Source organism: Ranitomeya imitator, chromosome 2 (assembly GCF_032444005.1).
Source record: "Ranitomeya imitator isolate aRanImi1 chromosome 2, aRanImi1.pri, whole genome shotgun sequence".
Lineage (NCBI taxonomy): Eukaryota > Metazoa > Chordata > Amphibia > Anura > Dendrobatidae > Ranitomeya > Ranitomeya imitator.
Window position 1 is genome coordinate 506,157,422 of NC_091283.1, and position 19,918 is coordinate 506,177,339.

Consider the following 19,918-nt stretch of genomic DNA (forward strand, 5'->3'; position numbering starts at 1 on the left):
ATCACCACCTGCCAGGGAACTGGAAGGAAGGATATGCTGTGAAGGATCTACTCTGGGATAAGAGAAGTGACCTCGGCCACCAGTCGAGGAACCATTTGACCCGGGAGAAAGCCGGATCGGACGATGCAGGGAGAAGACAGACCTGTCCCCTGTGATAAAATAGCCTGCTGAAGAAGTCTTGAATGAAACGGGCGAAGGGAAAATTGCTTCCGATGTTGCAACCAACCTCCTTAGGGCCTTTAAGGCCCATCGGAAAGGAGGGGAGCCGAGAACCCTGGAGCAAGCGAACTTCCTGACAAAGGAGGGATATCCTGTCTTCGGGAAGGAAGACTCTGGTCCGACAAGTGTCGAAGAACATGCCCGGAGATACGAGGCGCTGAACAAGACGGAACTTCTTCCTGTTGACGAGCCACCCGCAACGGTTAGAATGTTGGGAAAGATGGATAGACTTTCGGGAGCCTGAAACCGAAATTCCTGAGCCTCCATGGAAGCGATTACTGAACGAGGGAATATCGTTCTGAAGTGTCTCCGACGAAGCTTCTTGTTCAGCAAATTGAGATCCGGACTGGGACGAACCTTGTCGTCCTCTGTCAGTACAAAAAGATTCGAAGAGAAGCCTGTGAACCGTTGAACCGTTCCTGTTCTGGGACGGGAACGATTACCCCGGATTTAAGGAGGGAAACAATGGCAGTAAAGAAACCCGGGACTAGAACGGGGTCTCTTGGAGGTTGGGATTTGGAGAAAACGATCCCAGTACCGTGAAATGAAGATTTTGTATCTAGAGGGAACAAGAGCCCTGGCCCATGCGACCTCTACTGAGGAGACCCAGACGTCCCTGAGGAACAGGAGACGATTGCCCAGTCTGAGAAACGGGCTGGGGTCTAGTCGTGGGTCATGCCTAGGTGGAACTTCCAGTCCTGAACCTGGAGAATCCACCTTAGGAGTAGCGGGCACGCCAGGAAAGAGTGAGCCGAAGAATACCTTCTTCTCTTAACGTGCCTGTGGCCTCTGCCGTTGTGAAGAAGAATCTGATGCCGCAAAACTACGAAAAAGGTCGAAAAGACCAAAGTAGCCGCCTAAGGGGAAGTAGGTGAGGTCTGGAGAAGGGGACTGGTGCCACCAGAGGCGTCCTTAATAATTTGGTCCAGCTTGGAACCGAAAGGACGTGAACCTTGAAAAGGCAGGCTAGTAAGGGACTTCTTCGATGACTATTGAGCCAAACAGTGCGACAGCTGGCAACAACATTACTGGGCGCCTGTGCGGCAGAAGACGCAACGTCCAGGGAACAAATTATTTCCCGGCATGAGTAATCTGGGTGGCAAGTTCCGCCAGCCGGACTGACGGAGCTCCAGCTTGAATGCCCCAACGGAGTTGTTTAGCCCCTCAGATACAGACTTCGAAACCCAAGTGGAGGCCAAAGCCGGGCATTGGGATGATGCGGCAGTTTCGAAAGCCGACTTCACGAAGGATTCCATGATCCTATCGATGGAATCTTTCAGAGCTGCCCACCGGACAGCGTAAGGACTGTGTTGGCGGCAAGTCTAGCAGCCGACGGATCCACAGGGGGAGAGGTCGTTCTCTAACGCCTCTTATTCCGGTTGGCAATGAGATCCGGAGGAAAGAGATATGAGGCTCCAAGACGCTTGTCTCTTAGAGAACGTCTGGTCGAATTCGCTCTTTCTCTGGCCAGAAGCTCCTCAGGATGAGGAGCAAATACCTTGGGAGGTAGCTTAGACCGTCTAAACGAAACCGCCTGATCTGCGGGTTTCGTAGAGGAATCTTCGATGCCACAGGTCTGATTGGTCGCTCCAATGAGGCTTTGAACCATATCTCTCATGTTAGCGATTTGGTTCGAATCCGGCCCCAAATTATCCTCCGAAGGCGCATCAGAGAAAGCCTCGCCTGACTCAGCGGAGGAGGATCGGGAGAACGCCGACCGCAGAGGAGGACAGAGTGGCGAGATGGAGCGAGAAGATGACTCAGACCGGCGTTCCTGTCTGGACCTTTTGCAGCTAGCCTTGGAGGGCTTGGACGGAGCTTCCTGCGACCCGGTGGCTACTGCGGGGGTCTGCAGGGGTAACCGATCCAGCATGGACACCAGGGTTTGAGACACCCATGTTAAATTGGCCACCGATTGAGACAGAGAGGAGGCCCAGCCTGGGATGGGGGTATCACTCACGGGCGGATCGGCCGGGGATCAATCGGGTTGCTGCAGGACTGACATAGCGGAGACCAGAAGGTTAGGAGACAGAAGGGCAGAAGAGAGTGTCAGACTGCAGAGCAGAGCTACTCACGGCAGGTGATGCGCTTCAGTGGTCCTTAAAGGCAAGGGTGCAGGCAGAAGGAGCAGACCTCTGGAACTCTCCTGTCCGGGACCAGCTGTGGGGCTGGGGCGACCGCAAGTGAGGAGGACGCCGGGATTCACGCACTTTGGAGGGGGGCATAAGGCGTTCCTGGTTCGAGAATACGGAGGTAGTGGGCAGGGTTAATTGCCTGGCCAGGAGCACCAAGATGGCGCCGGGAGGCGGAGCTAGTCGAGACAGACGGGCGGGAAAAAAGCCCGCCCGAGAACGCAGGAAGTGGGCGGAGTCACGGCCGAGAGTAGGCCCCGGGAGAAGCCGGGACCTAAATTAGAAGCTGGTGGGCGCCGGAGAGGGCCACGGGACCGGAAAGCTGTGCGGCCGCCGGTTAGGAAACACTGCGGCCGCCGGTTAGGAAACACTGCGGCCGCCGGTTAGGAAACACACCGGCCGCCGGTTAGGAAACACACCGGCCGCCGGTTAGGAAACCGTGGCCGCAGGTTAGGAAACCATGCGGCCGCCGGTTAGGAAACCGTGCGGCCGCCGGAAAACTGTGCGGCCGCCGGGGAGCAAACTGTACGGCCGCCGGAGTAAACGGCGCGGCTGCCTGGAACAAAGGTACGGCCGCAGACAAGGCAGAGCCGCTGCCTGTAAAGGTGCGGCCGCCGAGCATGAAGCGGCGCAGGTGCCGCGCAAACCGCCAGGTCAGGGGGAAAATGCAGCCGCAGAAACGGCAGCGTGGCTGCCTACAGGGCGCCGCACAGAGCAAAAAAGTGCCGCAGTGTGGAAAACTTCCCAATAAAGAGACGTCCAACGATCGCCCCTGTAACAGAGAATCCGCAGGGACCCCCCCATGACTGTCTATGAAGAGAGACCGAGGGATAGGGGGATCGGTGGGAAGGGTATACTCACCTAAACATCCCACGCCGTCCGTTACTAACCTGAAGCCCTGAAGGTATTAGACGTCCGTGGAGCTGGACGTCCTCGTCTCCTCCGACCGACAGGCTCTGGTGGGCGAGTGGGTGGGGGACGGAGCCAGGACCGGACTTCTGAGCACGCTTGTGTGCCCGGATCATGGTCCTGGAGAGGGATCTATGAGGATACGGGGTGGCAGTACACGCCGTACTCATAGTCCGCATAGTGGGAGTACAGGTGTGACTGCTCACCCTGTATCCCTCCGGAAAACCTGAAAAGGAACGACGCACATTGAGGTAGATAAGGGTCTAATGAAAGACCCGTGTCCACCTCCTACTGACACTAAGCTAAACTGAATATCCTACTTCCTGTCGGTGGGGTGTACACTGCAGAGGAGGAGCTAACTTTTTTATTTGCATAGTGTCAGCCTCCTAGTGGCAGCAGCATACACCCATGGTTCCTGTGTCCCCCAATGAAAGGCGATAGAGAAATGTTATTTATAAGCACACTTCTAATTTGTCATACATCTGTTTTTCTTGAAAAAATAAAAATCCTAAAAAATTCTGCTTAAAATCTCAAACTTCGAAAACTCATCCAATAATTGCATAATAACCGTTGAACACTTTCCTCACCTTTTACAATTACTTCTCAACTGCCTGGCATTGAATACATTCTATGTGCCAACTAAAATATCCTAACAGTGTTGACCTTGAGAAGCTGCAGACAAAGACAACCTTTATCTATAGGTAGATCCATATAGAAACCTTTATGGATAACCATACAAAACCTTTTCAGGACAGATTCCTATCATTATTATTCCACTTCCATGCCAGAGATAGAGATCTTGTGCACTGTACTGATGCAGGAGATTATTACGCACATTGTGAATGCGTCTCTGGCATGAAATAGACACAGTAAAGCAGCATACCCATGAACAGAACAGAGAATTCTAAGGATATGTGCACATGAAGTCTTTTTTCAGGTGGATTCCGCAAAAAATTAATTTAGTGCACACCAATCAACATGTTCAGTTTTTAGTTACCTTTTTAACCACTTCAGGGAATGAAAACTGAAATGGTTAAAAGTAGTAACATGTTCATTGTTAGGTAGGCTTCATTTGGAAGCCATTACCGAGTGTGCTCGACAGCCGTGGCGACGTAAGCATTTTTTTGAGCACGCTGAAAATATTTGATTAGGACATGAGCACACTCACTCCTCACTAGAAGCCATCCATTCTTTATAGTTGAAAGTATATAGAAGAAACATTGGCGGCAGAGCCACTGTAAAAGACGATGGTAAGACCACTAGTTAAGCTGCCATTTTTTTTTTTTTCGGAACTAAACAGCTCCCAAAACCTAGGTTTCGGAATGTGGTGGAAGTCATTAACATTATCCTGGCATTCAGCAAAAAAGGAGAACTACACAGAGAGATCCAACTATCATCAATCGAACATCCTTGCTAAGTGGATCACTAGCAATCTGGAAATTTCAAACTTAACCCCTTCCCGACCCATGACGCCACGTAGGCGTCATGAAAGTCGGTGCCAATCCGACCCATGACGCCTATGCGGCGTCATGGAAAGATCACGTCCCTGCAGATCCGGTGAAAGGGTTAACTCCCATTTCACCCGATCTGCAGGGACAGGGGGAGTGGTAGTTTAGCCCAGGGGGGGTGGCTTCACCCCCTCGTGGCTACGATCGCTCTGATTGGCTGTTGAAAGTGAAACTGCCAATCAGAGCGATTTGTAATATTTCACCTATTATAACTGGTGAAATATTACAATCCAGCCATGGCCGATGCTGAAATATCATCGGCCATGGCTGGAAATACTAGTGTGCCCCCACCCCACCCCACCGATCGCCCCCCCAGCCCCCCGATCTGGCCGGTACACTGCTCCGGCTCCCCTCCGTCCAGTGCTCCGCTCCCCCCCGTGCTCTTGTCCGCTCCCCCCGTGCTCCAATCACCCCCCCTGCAATCCGATCCACCCCCCCCCGGTGCTCCGTTCCACCCCCCCCCGTGCTCCGTTCCAGCCCCCCGTGCTCCGTTCCACCCCTCCCGCGCTCCGATTCCCCCCCCCCCGTGGTCCCCCCCTGCCCCATCATACTTACCGATCCAGCCGGGGTCCCGTCCGTCTTCTCCCTGGGCGCCGCCATCTTCCAAAATGGCGGGCGCATGCGCAGTGCGCCCGCCGAATCTGCCAGCCGGCAGATTCGTTCCAAAGTGCATTTTGATCACTGAGATATAATCTATCTCAGTGATCAAAATAAAAAAAATAATAAATGACCCCCCCCCCCCTTTGTCACCTCCATAGGTAGGGACAATAAAAAAAATAAAGAAATTTTTTTTTTCCCACTAATGTTAGAATAGGGTTAGGGTTAGGGTTAGGGGTAGGGTTAGGGGTAGGGTTAAGGTTAGGGGTAGGGTTAGGGGTAGGGTTAGGGTTTCGGTATGTGCACACGTATTCTGGTTCTCTGCGGATTTTTCCGCTGCGGATTTGATAAATCCGCAGTGCTAAACCGCTGCGGATTTATGGCGGATTTACCGCGTTTTTTTCTGCGCATTTCACTGCGGTTTTACAACTGCGATTTTCTATTGGAGCAGTTGTAAAACCGCTGCGGAATCCGCACAAAGAAGTGACATGCTGCGGAATGTAAACCGCTGCGTTTCCGTGCAGTTTTTCCGCAGCATGTGTACAGCGATTTTTGTTTCCCGTAGGTTTACATTGAACTGTAAACTTATGGGAAACTGCTGCGGATCCGCAGCGTGTGCACATACCTTTAGAATTAGGCTATGTGCCCACACTGCGGATTGGCCGCTGCGGATCCGCAGCAGTGTTCCATCAGGTTTACAGTACCATGTAAACATATGAAAAACCAAATCCGCTGTGCCCATGGTGCGGAAAATACCGAGCGGAAACGCTGCGTTGTATTTTCCGCAGCATGTCAATTCTTTGTGCGAATTCCGCAGCGTTTTACAGCTGTTCCTCAATAGGAATCCGCAGGTGAAATCCGCACAAAAAAACACTGGAAATCCGCGGAAAATCCGCAGGTAAAACGCAGTGCCTTTTACCCGCGGATTTTTCAAAAATGGTGCGGAAATATCTCACGAATCCGCAACGTGGGCACATAGCCTTAGGGTTAGGGTTGGAATTAGGGTTATGGTTAGGGTTGTGATTAGGGTTATGGCTACAGTTGGGATAAGGGTTAGGGGTGTGGGGGGGTTAGTGTTGGAGGTAGAATTGAGGGGTTACCACTGTTTAGGCACATCAGGGGTCTCCAAACGCAACATGGCGCCACCATTGATTCCAGCCAATCTCGTATTCAAAAAGTCAAATGGTGCTCCCTCACTTCCGAGCCCTGACGTGTGCCCAAACAGTGGTTTACCCCCACATATGGGGTACCAGCATACTCAGGACAAACTGCGCAACAATTACTGGGGTCCAATTTCTCCTGTTACCCTTGTGAATCTAAAAAAATGCTTGCTAAAACATAATTTTTGAGGAAAGAAAAATGATTTTTTATTTTCACGGCTCTGCGTTGTAAACGTCTGTGAAGCACTTGGGGGTTCAAAGTGCTCACCACATATCTAGATAAGTTCCTTGGGGGGTCTAGTTTCCAAAATGGGGTCACTTGTGGGGGGTTTCTACTGTTTAGGCACATCAGGGGCTCTGCAAACGCAACGTGACGCCCACAGAGCATTCCATCAAAGTCTGCATTTCAAAACGTCACTACTTCACTTCGAAGCCTCGGCATGTGCCCAAACAGTGGTTTACCCCCACATATGGGGTATCAGCGTACTCAGGAGAAACTGGACAACAACTTTTGGGGTCCAATTTCTTCTGTAACCCTTGGAAAAATAAAAAATTCTGGGCTAAATAATTATTTTTGAGGAAAGAAAACGTATTTATTATTTTCACGGCTCTGCATTATAAACTTCTATGAAGCACTTGGGGGTTCAAAGTGCTCACCACACATCTAGATTAGTTCCTTTGGGGGTCTAGTTTCCAAAATGGTGTCATTTCTGGGGGATCTCCAATGTTTAGGCACACAGGGGCTCTCCAAACGTGACATGGTGTCCGCTAACAATTGGAGCTAATTTTCCATTCAAAAAGTCAAATGGCGCGCCTTCCCTTCCGAGCCCTGCCGTGTGCCCAAACAGTGGTTTACCCCCACATATGAGGTATCGACGTACTCGGGAGAAATTGCCCAACAAATTTTATGATCCATTTTATCCTACTGCCCATGTGAAAATGAAAAAATTGAGGCGAAAAGAATTTTTTTGTGAAAAAAAAGTACTTTTTCATTTTTACAGATCAATTTGTGAAGCACCTGAGGGTTTAAAGTGCTCACTAGGCATCTAAATAAGTTCCTTGGGGGGTCTAGTTTCCAAAATGGGGTCACTTGTGGGGGAGCGCCAATGTTAAGGCACACAGGAGCTATCCAAACGGGACATGGTGTCCGCTAAAGAGTGGAGCCAATTTTTGATTCAAAAAGTCAAATGGCGCTCCTTCCCTTCCAAGCCCTGCCGTGCGCCCAAACAGTGGTTTACCCCCACATATGGGGTATCAGCGTACTCAGGACAAACTGGACAACAATATTTGGGGTCCAATTTCTCCTATTATCCTTGGCAAAATAGGAAATTCCAGGCTAAAAAATCATTTTTGAGGAAAGAAAAATTATTTTTTATTTTCATGGCTCTGCGTTATAAACTTCTGTGAAGCACCTGGGGGTTTAAAGTGCTCAATATGCATCTAGATAAGTTCCTTGGGGGGTCTAGTTTCCAAAATGGGGTCACTTGTGGGGGAGCTCCAATGTTTAGGCACACAGGGGCTCTCCAAACGCGACATGGTGTCCGCTAACAATTGGAGCTAATTTTCCATTCAAAAAGTCAAATGGCGCGCCTTCCCTTCCGAGCCCTGCCGTGTGCCCAAACAGTGGTTTACCCCCACATATGAGGTATCGACGTACTCGGGAGAAATTGCCCAACAAATTTTATGATCCATTTTATCCTACTGCCCATGTGAAAATGAAAAAATTGAGGCGAAAAGAATTTTTTTGTGAAAAAAAAGTACTTTTTCATTTTTACAGATCAATTTGTGAAGCACCTGAGGGTTTAAAGTGCTCACTAGGCATCTAAATAAGTTCCTTGGGGGGTCTAGTTTCCAAAATGGGGTCACTTGTGGGGGAGCGCCAATGTTAAGGCACACAGGAGCTATCCAAACGGGACATGGTGTCCGCTAAAGAGTGGAGCCAATTTTTGATTCAAAAAGTCAAATGGCGCTCCTTCCCTTCCAAGCCCTGCCGTGCGCCCAAACAGTGGTTTACCCCCACATATGAGGTATCATCGTACTCAGGACAAATTGGACAACAACTTTCGTGGTTCAGTTTCTCCTTTTACCATTGGGAAAATAAAAAAATTGTTGCTAAAAGATAATTTTTGTGACTAAAAAGTTAAATGTTCATTTTTTCCTTCCATGTTGCTTCTGCTGCTGTGAAGCACCTGAAGGGTTAATAAACTTCTTGAATGTGGTTTTGAGTACCTTGAGGGGTGCAGTTTTTAGAATGGTGTCACTTTTGGGTATTTTCAGCCATATAGACCCCTCAAACTGACTTCAAATGTGAGGTGGTCCCTAAAAAAAATGGTTTTGTAAATTTCGTTGTAAAAATGACAAATCGCTGGTCAAATTTTAACCCTTATAACTTCCTAACAAAAAAAAATTTTGTTTCCAAAATTGTGCTGATGTAAAGTAAACATGTGGGAAATGTTATTTATTAACTATTTTGTGTCACATCTCTCTCTGGTTTAACAGAATAAAAATTCAAAATGTGAAAATTGCGAAATTTTCAAAATTTTCGCCAAATTTCCGTTTTTATCACAAATAAACGCAGAATTTATTGACCTAAATTTACCACTAACATGAAGCCCAATATGTCACGAAAAAACAATCTCAGAACCGCTAGGATCCGTTGAAGCGTTCCTGAGTTATTACCTCATAAAGGGACACTGGTCAGAATTGCAAAAAACGGCAAGGTCTTTAAGGTCAAAATAGGCTGGGTCATGAAGGGGTTAAAGGTGTATTTACAGCTCCAAGATCCTATCCCAATATGTAGTAGGTGTCATAATATTATCAAATACCTCCAATTAGAAATATAGCATAGTTCTTCTGATTCGCCATATCACTTTCCCCATGTGCACTGCACTAGCTTAGGTATCCATGGTTATGACTAGAGAGGAGCGAACCAGAACTTAAAAAAGTTTGTGGTTCGTACTGGACAGTGAGTGATTGAGAAGATTTTCTGGCTCGAAAGTCCAGGTCCCCATTTTTTCCCAATGGGGTTCTGGTACCCGAACTTTGGAATAAAGGTCAGGTCGGGTACCAGAATTCAAACTACCACGGGTTCACTTACCCCTAGCTAGGACAACTCACATAGTGACAGTTAGTACCATATATACTTGTGCATAAGCCGAGTTTTTCAGCACTTTTAAGCTTGAAACACAAGCAGCCATACAGCAATCATATGGGGTGTAGTAAACTTCTACCTTCTGACAACATCCAGCTTGTTGAGGAATTCATAAATACGAGAGTGGTAGTAGTAGCACTTGGCCACTATTATATCAAGAGCTCGTCGGTTCTGGGGGCTGATCTTCTGCATTAAGTCATCAGACACCTTCTGTGCCTGCAAGTGAAAGAAACAGACCGAGGAATCAGAATAATCATGTTTGAAATGTGCAAAAATTAGGCTAAAATTAACAGAAATGTTTTGGGAAAGCATAAGTTATCAATAGATTACACAGATCTCTATTTGCAATCTAAATATCAGTAAACTGCCCTGTTTGACAATGGTAGAGTAGAGGAAAACTGAATCCTCCAGAGAAGGTCACAGCTGCAGCCTGGCTCAGGGTCTTCTCCTGAGGTGAGATTTCTCACATGTGAACAAGCTGAGAACTCCATCACAGCCCTCAAAACTCTTTCTGCTATTGGAGTACGGGAGCAGGACAGTACCAGCGCTAGAGAAAAGCACCACAGAGCATCGCATGTACCATAGTTGGGTCTGGCACGCCAACGCTCCTGAGCTCTGGTGCTCCAGTAGCAGGAAACGTCGCAGTGACCGCAGAGTTCTCAGCATGGTCATGGGTGACAAAACTGGTCACAGGAGAACACTCTGAGCCAGGCTGCAGTGGAGATCTTCTCTGTGAGTGTTTGCTTTTCCCCCCTTTAAGACAGGTCTGTGCTTTGATTAGCTAGCATCACAGAGGAGAAAAAGGAAACACCAACAAAAAGGTATGTGGTCAAAGGGAATAGTTGAAATTTTATTACCATTGAGCATAACACTGGAACAGAGCGGCACAGAAAAGAAAATGGAAAATGGATTCAGAATCTGTAGAGCAGTGGCAATTGAAAGAGTGACTCAGCTAAAAAAAAAAAAAAATCCTGTCTACAGTATATACCTCGCAATCTGTAGATTTATTCACCTATCCAAAACATTGCTTACAGCCGTCAATCCAGCTTTAGGAGAGAAGCATATAAAGATCCTAGGCTACAAACTACATGACCACTGCAGCCCAGACAGACATTCCTCCTCCTAGATGCAATGGTCTCACCTCAGTGTAGCGCTTGCTGTTCATCAGGTGTATCACCAGGAGTAGCTGTAGGTAGGCTTCCACCTCTGGGAGAAGCGGCACTGTAGCAGCTTTGCCAGTTCGTGGCCTGAACTGCAAGTCAGCCTCCGTGTCCATCAACTGACAACATAAAAGTAGGATAAAAGATTTACAAATAAAGACTGCATGCAAGCAATACTGAAAACGGTGCAGAACGTCCGGTCCATATGATAAGCTGGTAGACATAATGGGAAAGATCGAAACAGAGAAACAAGAGCTGGAATCTCACTGGATACCAGGGCAAGTATTCCACAGTACCAGTTTTGTTAAATTTTCTATTAAAGTGGTCATCAAGTGGTTGTGGACCACTCCTGGCAGTGACATCACGCAAAGCAGCTCCTTCTTTTAGGCTGTGCTCTGTTGATGGGTCACCACTGCCACTGTCATGTTGATTGACAGCTGTCTCAGCCTAATCGAACGGTGAGACGTCTGTCGATCAACATGTCATCAGACCGGTACAGTTGGTGCCAATAAGGATAAACATTGATCATGTGTCCTAGAATATAGTGTGCATTATACGCGATTACCATTTAACTTGCATATTTTGATGCTCATCTGGGGTAATTTTGATGGCTATTGTTACCAGATATATACACAAGTTTGGAGTGCATTACTTTTTGATGTGAGGACATATAGGACTATTCCAAGCAAGACTATAGTATTTTTGCATAATGTTTACTATTTTTGGATTATCCCTAAGTACCATGTGCATTATATGATAGGTGGGCACCACTAAAATCTGTATATTTTGACGCTGGTCTGACTTGATTGGTAGTTACTCTTTCTAGGCATACACATAAGTTTGGTATGCACCATTATTATGGATTGCCTATTTCTATGAGACTGCATAGGATTATTCCAAGTGTGATACTATTATGGTTCAAATTTGCACAAATGTGTGCTACTTTTGGATTATCTCTAGGTACCAGGTAGTGACATATGTGTCAGTGATAGCAATTAATTATAGCCTATTTGCTTTTGCTCCAAATTGTGAGATGATATATATATTCGTGATTGAAGTGTTTTCTCAGCATGCTTTATGTATGAAGTAAAAATCAATAATTAAAGGAGTGCTTTTTCTTAGAATTTACATCAAGCCTAATTAGGCTTAAGGTTAAGATGGGCTCTTAAGAGGTCCTCTATTCAACATTGTTCTCTATCTAATGCGTCTCCGTTAATGAACAAATAATACTTACTACTACTAGAAACTTACAAATTTGGAGTTTTCCTATTTTTGCGTGTTGTGAGTACTTACCTGCCATTATTGTAATTTCTGTGGTTCAGAGGCACTAATTTTATTATATGTTGTATGTCTGTTTCAATAAAGTTATAACTTTTTATCAAAAAGAAAATAACACTTCTTTGAGTCAGCGTAGTTTAATTACTATATGGTTGACCAGTATGTTGATACATTTGTGAGAGTGTTACCCTTTCCATGCTAGAGGAAATGGGCTTGGGTTATATGTTCACATGTACATAAAATGCAGCACAGATTCATCTCAACTAAAAGCCCAGATCCTTAGATCAGGAACAGAACAGACATTCATAGGACATTTCCAAAACTTTTATGGAAACATTTACAGTACATCCTGCACATTTTAGGAGTCGGTGTCCATGTTGGTGGAGTCTGTATAAAATAGACCGACTACACACTCCTGCCAGATAACCCCTTTCGGTATCCTTCCACTCTCACCTCCTCCAAGAAGCTCATCAGCATGTCACGGGTGGTAAGATTGGATGTGAAGAAACCGCTGATTGCTTTATGCAGCACATTGGGATTCAGGCGACGTGATGTGGAGGGCAATGCTCTAAGGGCACGTAGAACAAAGCGAGGCTCCTTCCCAGAAACTGCTTTCTCAATCTGCTTCACATGCTCCTTAATGTCTAGAACATAAAAAAAATGAAACAAACGTGAAATTATGAAACATTCTTACTAGTGATGAGCGAACATGCTGGGATAAGGAGTTATTCGAACCTGCTCATGTGCTAACATAGTGTCTTCGAGTCAACACGGCAGCACGTCTCATGGCTGCCAGAGAGCCACAACACATGCAAGAATTGCCTGTGTAACTGGCACAAGACATGCAGCCGTGGCGGACACGAACATTGACTTTGGCGCGCTTGAAAACTCTCGGTTAGCACCTTTTCCCAGCACATTCGCTCATCACTGTTCTTACACAAGTACGTAGATAACCTCAGGTAGTGGCGCAACGGGAACAATGTACTCAAAGACTTAATTATTCCAATCTCTGCAAGTGATGGCATATTACAAGGAATTGCAATTAGCTGCAGTGGTCATCGGCGATCGGCTGAGGACACAGGGCTGAGAGCAGAAGCATGGCGTTAGTCTGAGAGGTTAAGATATTTTTTAATTCATGCAGCATCTTGGGCTAGCAGCGGACACTTTGAGATCTCTCACCAATCAAAAAAATGAATGGGTTGTTTCCGTGTTGTATTCCCTTCAAGGTTTTCACTTTGCACTGGAGCGCTCTTAGTGGCTGCAGCGTGACGCCATTTAAGTTAAAGGGGTGAGCTGCAGTTTCCTGCACAGTCGAGTGGCTGGGTGCACCACTACAAATAATGCATCATCACTGAGACCCCTTTATTATTATGATCCAAGAAACATCCACAGATCATTACATAAAACCATATCCTAGTGATATGCCATCACTTACTATACGATTACCCTTTTAGCTAGTAACAACTAGAGAAACAGTAGGAAGTCAGAGACTCAGCCATTTACATACTACCAGCACCACCTTTCAGCCCTATGTGACGGTATTCTATAAATGCTGTACATAGCACCTCAATTTGCCCTGCAAGGAAAAAAAAAAAAAGTCCTTTTATAATACTCACCTACGAGTCCTATGTCATCCGCACAGTGTCCTCCATCTCGCCCATTCGCCTGCATAGAAGCACGAAAAGGGACACTGAGGTGAGGACACTGACGTGTAATCCACATGAAGCACATGAGGAAGATGGCATTGCAAGAAGAGGAGTCGCCGGATGAAGAACAACGACGTCCATTGGACCCGGACGCCCTGTAGCAGAGCATAATAAAAGGGGTTTATTTTTCCTTGCAGGGCAAATTGGAGTCATACGTGCAGTATTATAGACTAGTGTCACATGGGGTTGAAAGGTGGTGGCGGTAAGTTATAACGGGAAAACCTGGCGACAGGTTCCCTTTAATAATAATAATAATAATAATCTTTATTTTTATATAGCGCTAACATATTCCGCAGCGCTTTACAGGTTGCACACATTATCATCACTGTCCCCGATGGGGCTCACAATCTAGAATTCCTATCAGTATGTCTTTGGAATGTGGGAGGAAACCGGAGTGCCCGGAGGAAACCCACGCAAACACGGAGAGAACATACAAACTCTTTGCAGATGTTGTCCTGGGTGGGATTAGAACCCAGGACCCCAGCGCTGCAAGGCTGTTGTGCTAACCACTGCGCCACCGTGCTGCCCGTTACTTTAAGCAAAGTAACTTTCCAGTCATTCGTCAAAACTGTCCACACGGTGATGTCTTTTGAGACGGAGTCAAAATCGACGGTGCAGAGAACAGTCAGTGACAGCTGGACGCCAGGAAGGAAAGGTAGAAAGACTGATTTTTTTTAATTGTTTCTATCAATGACTGATGTTAAGAGAAGCTGCCAACGATCACATGAATGTGGAGCATTATGGGTACATCCACAAGGGTCAGATGCCAAGCAGATTTTCCACATGAAATTTTCGTGCCAAAAATCTGCTGTATTGCGGTACCAACAGTAAGGATAAGGCCAAGTTCACATTAACGTTTCTGTGCGCAGTGTATTATCTGCATGCGCAAACGCAGGGAAAAGCATGCTTACGCCTGCACATCATCTAGTGCATGACGCACACAAAAATGCTGTGTGCGCATGCGTTTAGCCATGCATTTGTGTTGTTTATGCGCATGGTGGAGGCGGTGACATCATTTTCTGGACATGCGCAGTCTAAAGTATGTATGCGTATCAAATGCATTCATACGCATGTCATTGCGTACGCACGTGTTCCCATAGACAGTAATGCGTTTGACGCACTCATCTGCATGAATGCGCATATTTGATGGATTTTTGCTGCTTCCAAAAATCCAACATGTTGCATTTGCTGCCGCACACCGAAAAATAACGCATGCAAACGCATGCCCCTGCGTACACCATGTTAAAGATAGGCAAACAGGACGCATACGGATTGCTGTGGATGAAACGCTATGCCAATGTGTTAAAAGCAGCCTAAGATTTTAAGGAATCTCATCCAAATGCCAGGATTTTCATAGCTGTAATATGCCACGCGATACTGTGAACCTTTGACGCACACATTGAGTAGGGTGAAAACATTGTGCAAAACCTACAGCCGATCGGGCGGGCCCTTATGCTTACAGCCAGCAAGGGGGGGGGGCCGCCTTGTGCTTACAGCCAGCAAGGGGGGGGGGGCCTTGTGCTTACAGCCAGCAAGGGGGGGGGGGGGCCTTGTGCTTACAGCCAGCAAGGGGGGGGCCTTGTGCTTACAGCCAGCAAGGGGGGGGCCTTGTGCTTACAGCCAGCAAGGGGGGGGGGGGCCTTGTGCTTACAGCCAGCAAGGGGGGGGCCTTGTGCTTACAGCCAGCAAGGGGGGGGCCTTGTGCTTACAGCCAGCAAGGGGGGGGCCTTGTGCTTACAGCCAGCAAGGGGGGGGCCTTGTGCTTACAGCCAGCAAGGGGGGGGCCTTGTGCTTACAGCCAGCAAGGGGGGGGGGGGGGCCTTGTGCTTGTGCTTACAGCCAGCAAGGGGGGGGGGGGGGCCCTTGTGCTTACAGCCAGCAAGTGGGGGGGGAGGGGCCTTGTGCTGACAGCCAGCAGGGGGGGGGCCTTGTGCTGACAGCCAGCAGGGGGGGGGCCTTGTGCTGACAGCCAGCAGGGGGGGGGCCTTGTGCTGACAGCCAGCAGGGGGGGGGGGCTTGTGCTTACAGCCAGCAGGGGGGGGGGGGCTTGTGCTTACAGCCAGCAGGGGGGGGGGCTTGTGCTTACAGCCAGCAGGGGGGGGCTTGTGCTTACAGCCAGCAGGGGGGGGGGCCTTGTGCTTACAGCCAGCAGGGGGGGGGGGGCTTGTGCTTACAGCCAGCAGGGGGGGGGGGGCTTGTGCTTACAGCCAGCAGGGGGGGGGGGGGGCTTGTGCTTACAGCCAGCAGGGGGGGGGCTTGTGCTTACAGCCAGCAGGGGGGGGCTTGTGCTTACAGCCAGCAGGGGGGGGGGGGGGGGGGGGGGGGCTTGTGCTTACAGCCAGCGGGGGGGGGGCGCCCTTGTGCTTACAGCCAGCGGGAGGGGGCGCCCTTGTGCTTACAGCCAGCGGGGGGAGGGGGGATATCCTTGTGCTTGCAGCCAGCGGGGGGAGGGGGGATATCCTTGTGCTTGCAGCCAGCGGGGGGAGGGGGGATATCCTTGTGCTTACAGCCAGCGGGAGGGGGCGCCCTTGTGCTTACAGCCAGCGGGAGGGGGCGCCCTTGTGCTTACAGCCAGCGGGAGGGGGCGCCCTTGTGCTTACAGCCAGCGGGAGGGGGCGCCCTTGTGCTTACAGCCAGCGGGAGGGGGCGCCCTTGTGCTTACAGCCAGCGGGAGGGGGCGCCCTTGTGCTTACAGCCAGCGGGAGGGGGCGCCCTTGTGCTTACAGCCAGCGGGAGGGGGCGCCCTTGTGCTTACAGCCAGCGGGAGGGGGCGCCCTTGTGCTTACAGCCAGCGGGAGGGGGCGCCCTTGTGCTTACAGCCAGAGCTAAAACCGCAGTTGTGAATAGAACCTGATTTGTCCTGAGAAATCCTCTGCAAACAATTCAAGTAACCTAACATAAGGATATCTATTGCAGCCACTAAGAGGTTAAACGCGCAGGGAATCATTGCAGTGAGATGGCGCACACGATAACAGAGCGTCACACACCTTCCAGGGTCACACTATCCAGCTCTTTCTTCCCTCCCTCCCCGGTTACTGCCGCCGGTTCCTCCTCCTTCATCTCCACATCCTCCGGTTCTCGCCGTTTCACCGTAGCCTCCTTCATGGTTACAACCCGGTGCCTGCTGCAGAGCTCGGTTTCCGCTTCCGGTCCGAGAATGACTGGCAAGTCTCAGGCTAAACTGTAGCGCAAAGGATGCTGGGAAGAGAAGCGCAGGCTCCCGAGTAGATTGTCGATCTAATCTATCGAGCTGTGCGCTGAGTCACGGACTGAACGTGCTGTGGTGATGGGGCCGGTGTGACTGTGCGCTGCTCTGGTGCGGCCCCGGGGCAGAGTCTGCCCTCTTATGTGGCCCTCCTGGGTAGACATGAGGGAATATGATAGTCTCCCTCCTTAGGCCGGCGTCACACTTGCGAGTTTTACGGACGTAAGAGCGCAGAAAATACATCCGTAAAACTCGCAAAACAAACGGCACAATTATTCTCTATGCCCCTGCTCCTATCTGCCGTATTTTACTGATCAGTATTATACGGCTTTCTACGGCCGTACAAAATCGCAGCATGCTGCGTTTGTCACCGTACTGCGCAAGAAATACGCCAATGAAAGTCTATGGAAGCGTGAAAAATACGGATTACACACGGACAAGCAGTGTGACTTGCGAGAAATACGCAGCGCTGTTAGAAAGAAAAGCCGGTAATTCAGTGCGGTGTACAGTAAAATCACACTGACAGCTTACAGTCCAATAGGTAGAATAAATGTGTACACATAGAATAGGTATATATATATATATATATGTCAGTGAGACACATATATGTATATATATTAATATTTATTCCAGCGCTATACAGCTTGAAAGCCGGTAATTCAATTACCGGCTTTTTCTTTCTCCTTCCTAAAACCCGACATGATTTGAGACATGGTTTACATACAGTAAACCATGTCTTCTCTCCATTTTTTTTGCAGATTCCACACTACTAATGTCAGTAGTGTGTATCTGCAAAATTTGGCCGTTCTAGCTCTTAAAATAAAGGGTTAAATGGCGGAAAAAATTGGCGTGGGCTCCCGCACAATTTTCTCCGCCAGAGTAGTAAAGCCAGTGACTGAGGGCAGATATTAATAGCCTGGAGAGGGTCCACGGTTATTGCCCCCCCTGGCTAAAAATATCTGCCCCCAGCCACCCCAGAAAAGGCACATCTGGAAGATGCGCCTATTCTGGCACTTGGCCACTCTCTTCCCATTCCCGTGTAGCGGTGGGATATGGGGTAATGAAGGGTTAATACCACCTTGCTATTGTAAGGTGACATTAAGCCAAATTAATAATGGAGAGGCGTCAATTATGACACCTATCCATTATTAATCCAATAGTAGTAAAGGGTTAAATAAAGCACAAACACATTATTAAAAATTATTTTAATGAAATAAAAACAATGGTTACATAGTAACATAGTTAGTAAGGCCGAAAAAAGACATTTGTCCATCCAGTTCAGCCTATATTCCATCATAATAAATCCCCAGATCTACGTCCTTCTACAGAACCTAATTGTATGATACAATATTGTTCTGCTCCAGGAAGACATCCAGGCCTCTCTTGAACCCCTCGACTGAGTTCGCCATCACCACCTCCTCAGGCAAGCAATTCCAGATTCTCACTGTCCTAACAGTAAAGAATCCTCTTCTATGTTGGTGGAAAAACCTTCTCTCCTCCAGACGCAAAGAATGCCCCCTTGTGCCCGTCACCTTCCTTGGTATAAACAGATCCTCAGCGAGATATTTGTATTGTCCCCTTATATACTTATACATGGTTATTAGATCGCCCCTCAGTCGTCTTTTTTCTAGACTAAATAATCCTAATTTCGCTAATCTATCTGGGTATTGTAGTTCTCCCATCCCCTTTATTAATTTTGTTGCCCTCCTTTGTACTCTCTCTAGTTCCATTATATCCTTCATGAGCACCGGTGCCCAAAACTGGACACAGTACTCCATGTGCGGTCTAACTAGGGATTTGTACAGAGGCAGTATAATGCTCTCATCATGTGTATCCAGACCTCTTTTAATGCACCCCATGATCCTGTTTGCCTTGGCAGCTGCTGCCTGGCACTGGCTGCTCCAGGTAAGTTTATCATTAACTAGGATCCCCAGGTCCTTCTCCCTGTCAGATTTACCCAGTGGTTTCCCATTCAGTGTGTAATGGTGATATTGATTCCTTCTTCCCATGTGTATAACCTTACATTTATCATTGTTAAACCTCATCTGCCACCTTTCAGCCCAAGTTTCCAACTTATCCAGATCCATCTGTAGCAGAATACTATCTTCTCTTGTATTAACTGCTTTACATAGTTTTGTATCATCTGCAAATATCGATATTTTACTGTGTAAACCTTCTACCAGATCATTAATGAATATGTTGAAGAGAACAGGTCCCAATACCGACCCCTGCGGTACCCCACTGGTCACAGCGACCCAGTTAGAGACTATACCATTTATAACCACCCTCTGCTTTCTATCACTAAGCCAGTTACTAACCCATTTACACACATTTTCCCCCAGACCAAGCATTCTCATTTTGTGTACCAACCTCAGGTGCGGCACGGTATCAAACGCTTTGGAAAAATCGAGATATACCACGTCCAATGACTCACCGTGGTCCAGCCTATAGCTTACCTCTTCATAAAAACTGATTAGATTGGTTTGACAGGAGCGATTTCTCATAAACCCATGCTGATATGGAGTTAAACAGTTATTCTCATTGAGATAATCCAGAATAACATCCCTCAGAAACCCTTCAAATATTTTACCAACAATAGAGGTTAGACTTACTGGCCTATAATTTCCAGGTTGACTTTTAGAGCCCTTTTTGAATATTGGCACCACATTTGCTATGCGCCAGTCCTGCGGAACAGACCCTGTCGCTATAGAGTCCCTAAAAATAAGAAATAATGGTTTATCTATTACATTACTTAGTTCTCTTAGTACTCGTGGGTGTATGCCATCCGGACCCGGAGATTTATCTATTTTAATCTTATTTAGCCGGTTTCGCACCTCTTCTTGGGTTAGATTGGTGACCCTTAATATAGGGTTTTCATTGTTTCTTGGGATTT

General features: G+C 47.8%; 1 protein-coding gene across 1 annotated transcript in view; it reads right to left on the bottom strand.

Moving 5' to 3' along the window:
* Positions 1 to 17,034, bottom strand: part of PSMD3 (proteasome 26S subunit, non-ATPase 3) — a 31,263-nt gene extending 14,229 nt beyond the window's left edge. The window contains exons 1-4 of the mRNA XM_069751638.1: positions 16,808 to 17,034; positions 12,568 to 12,758; positions 10,818 to 10,955; positions 9,756 to 9,892 (exon numbers count right to left, since the gene is read on the bottom strand). Coding sequence (XP_069607739.1) covers positions 9,756 to 9,892; positions 10,818 to 10,955; positions 12,568 to 12,758; positions 16,808 to 16,925 — 584 coding nt within the window. The 5' untranslated portion in view covers positions 16,926 to 17,034. The remainder of the gene's footprint in view (positions 1 to 9,755; positions 9,893 to 10,817; positions 10,956 to 12,567; positions 12,759 to 16,807) is intronic.
* Between the last annotated feature and the right edge of the window lie 2,884 nt (positions 17,035 to 19,918).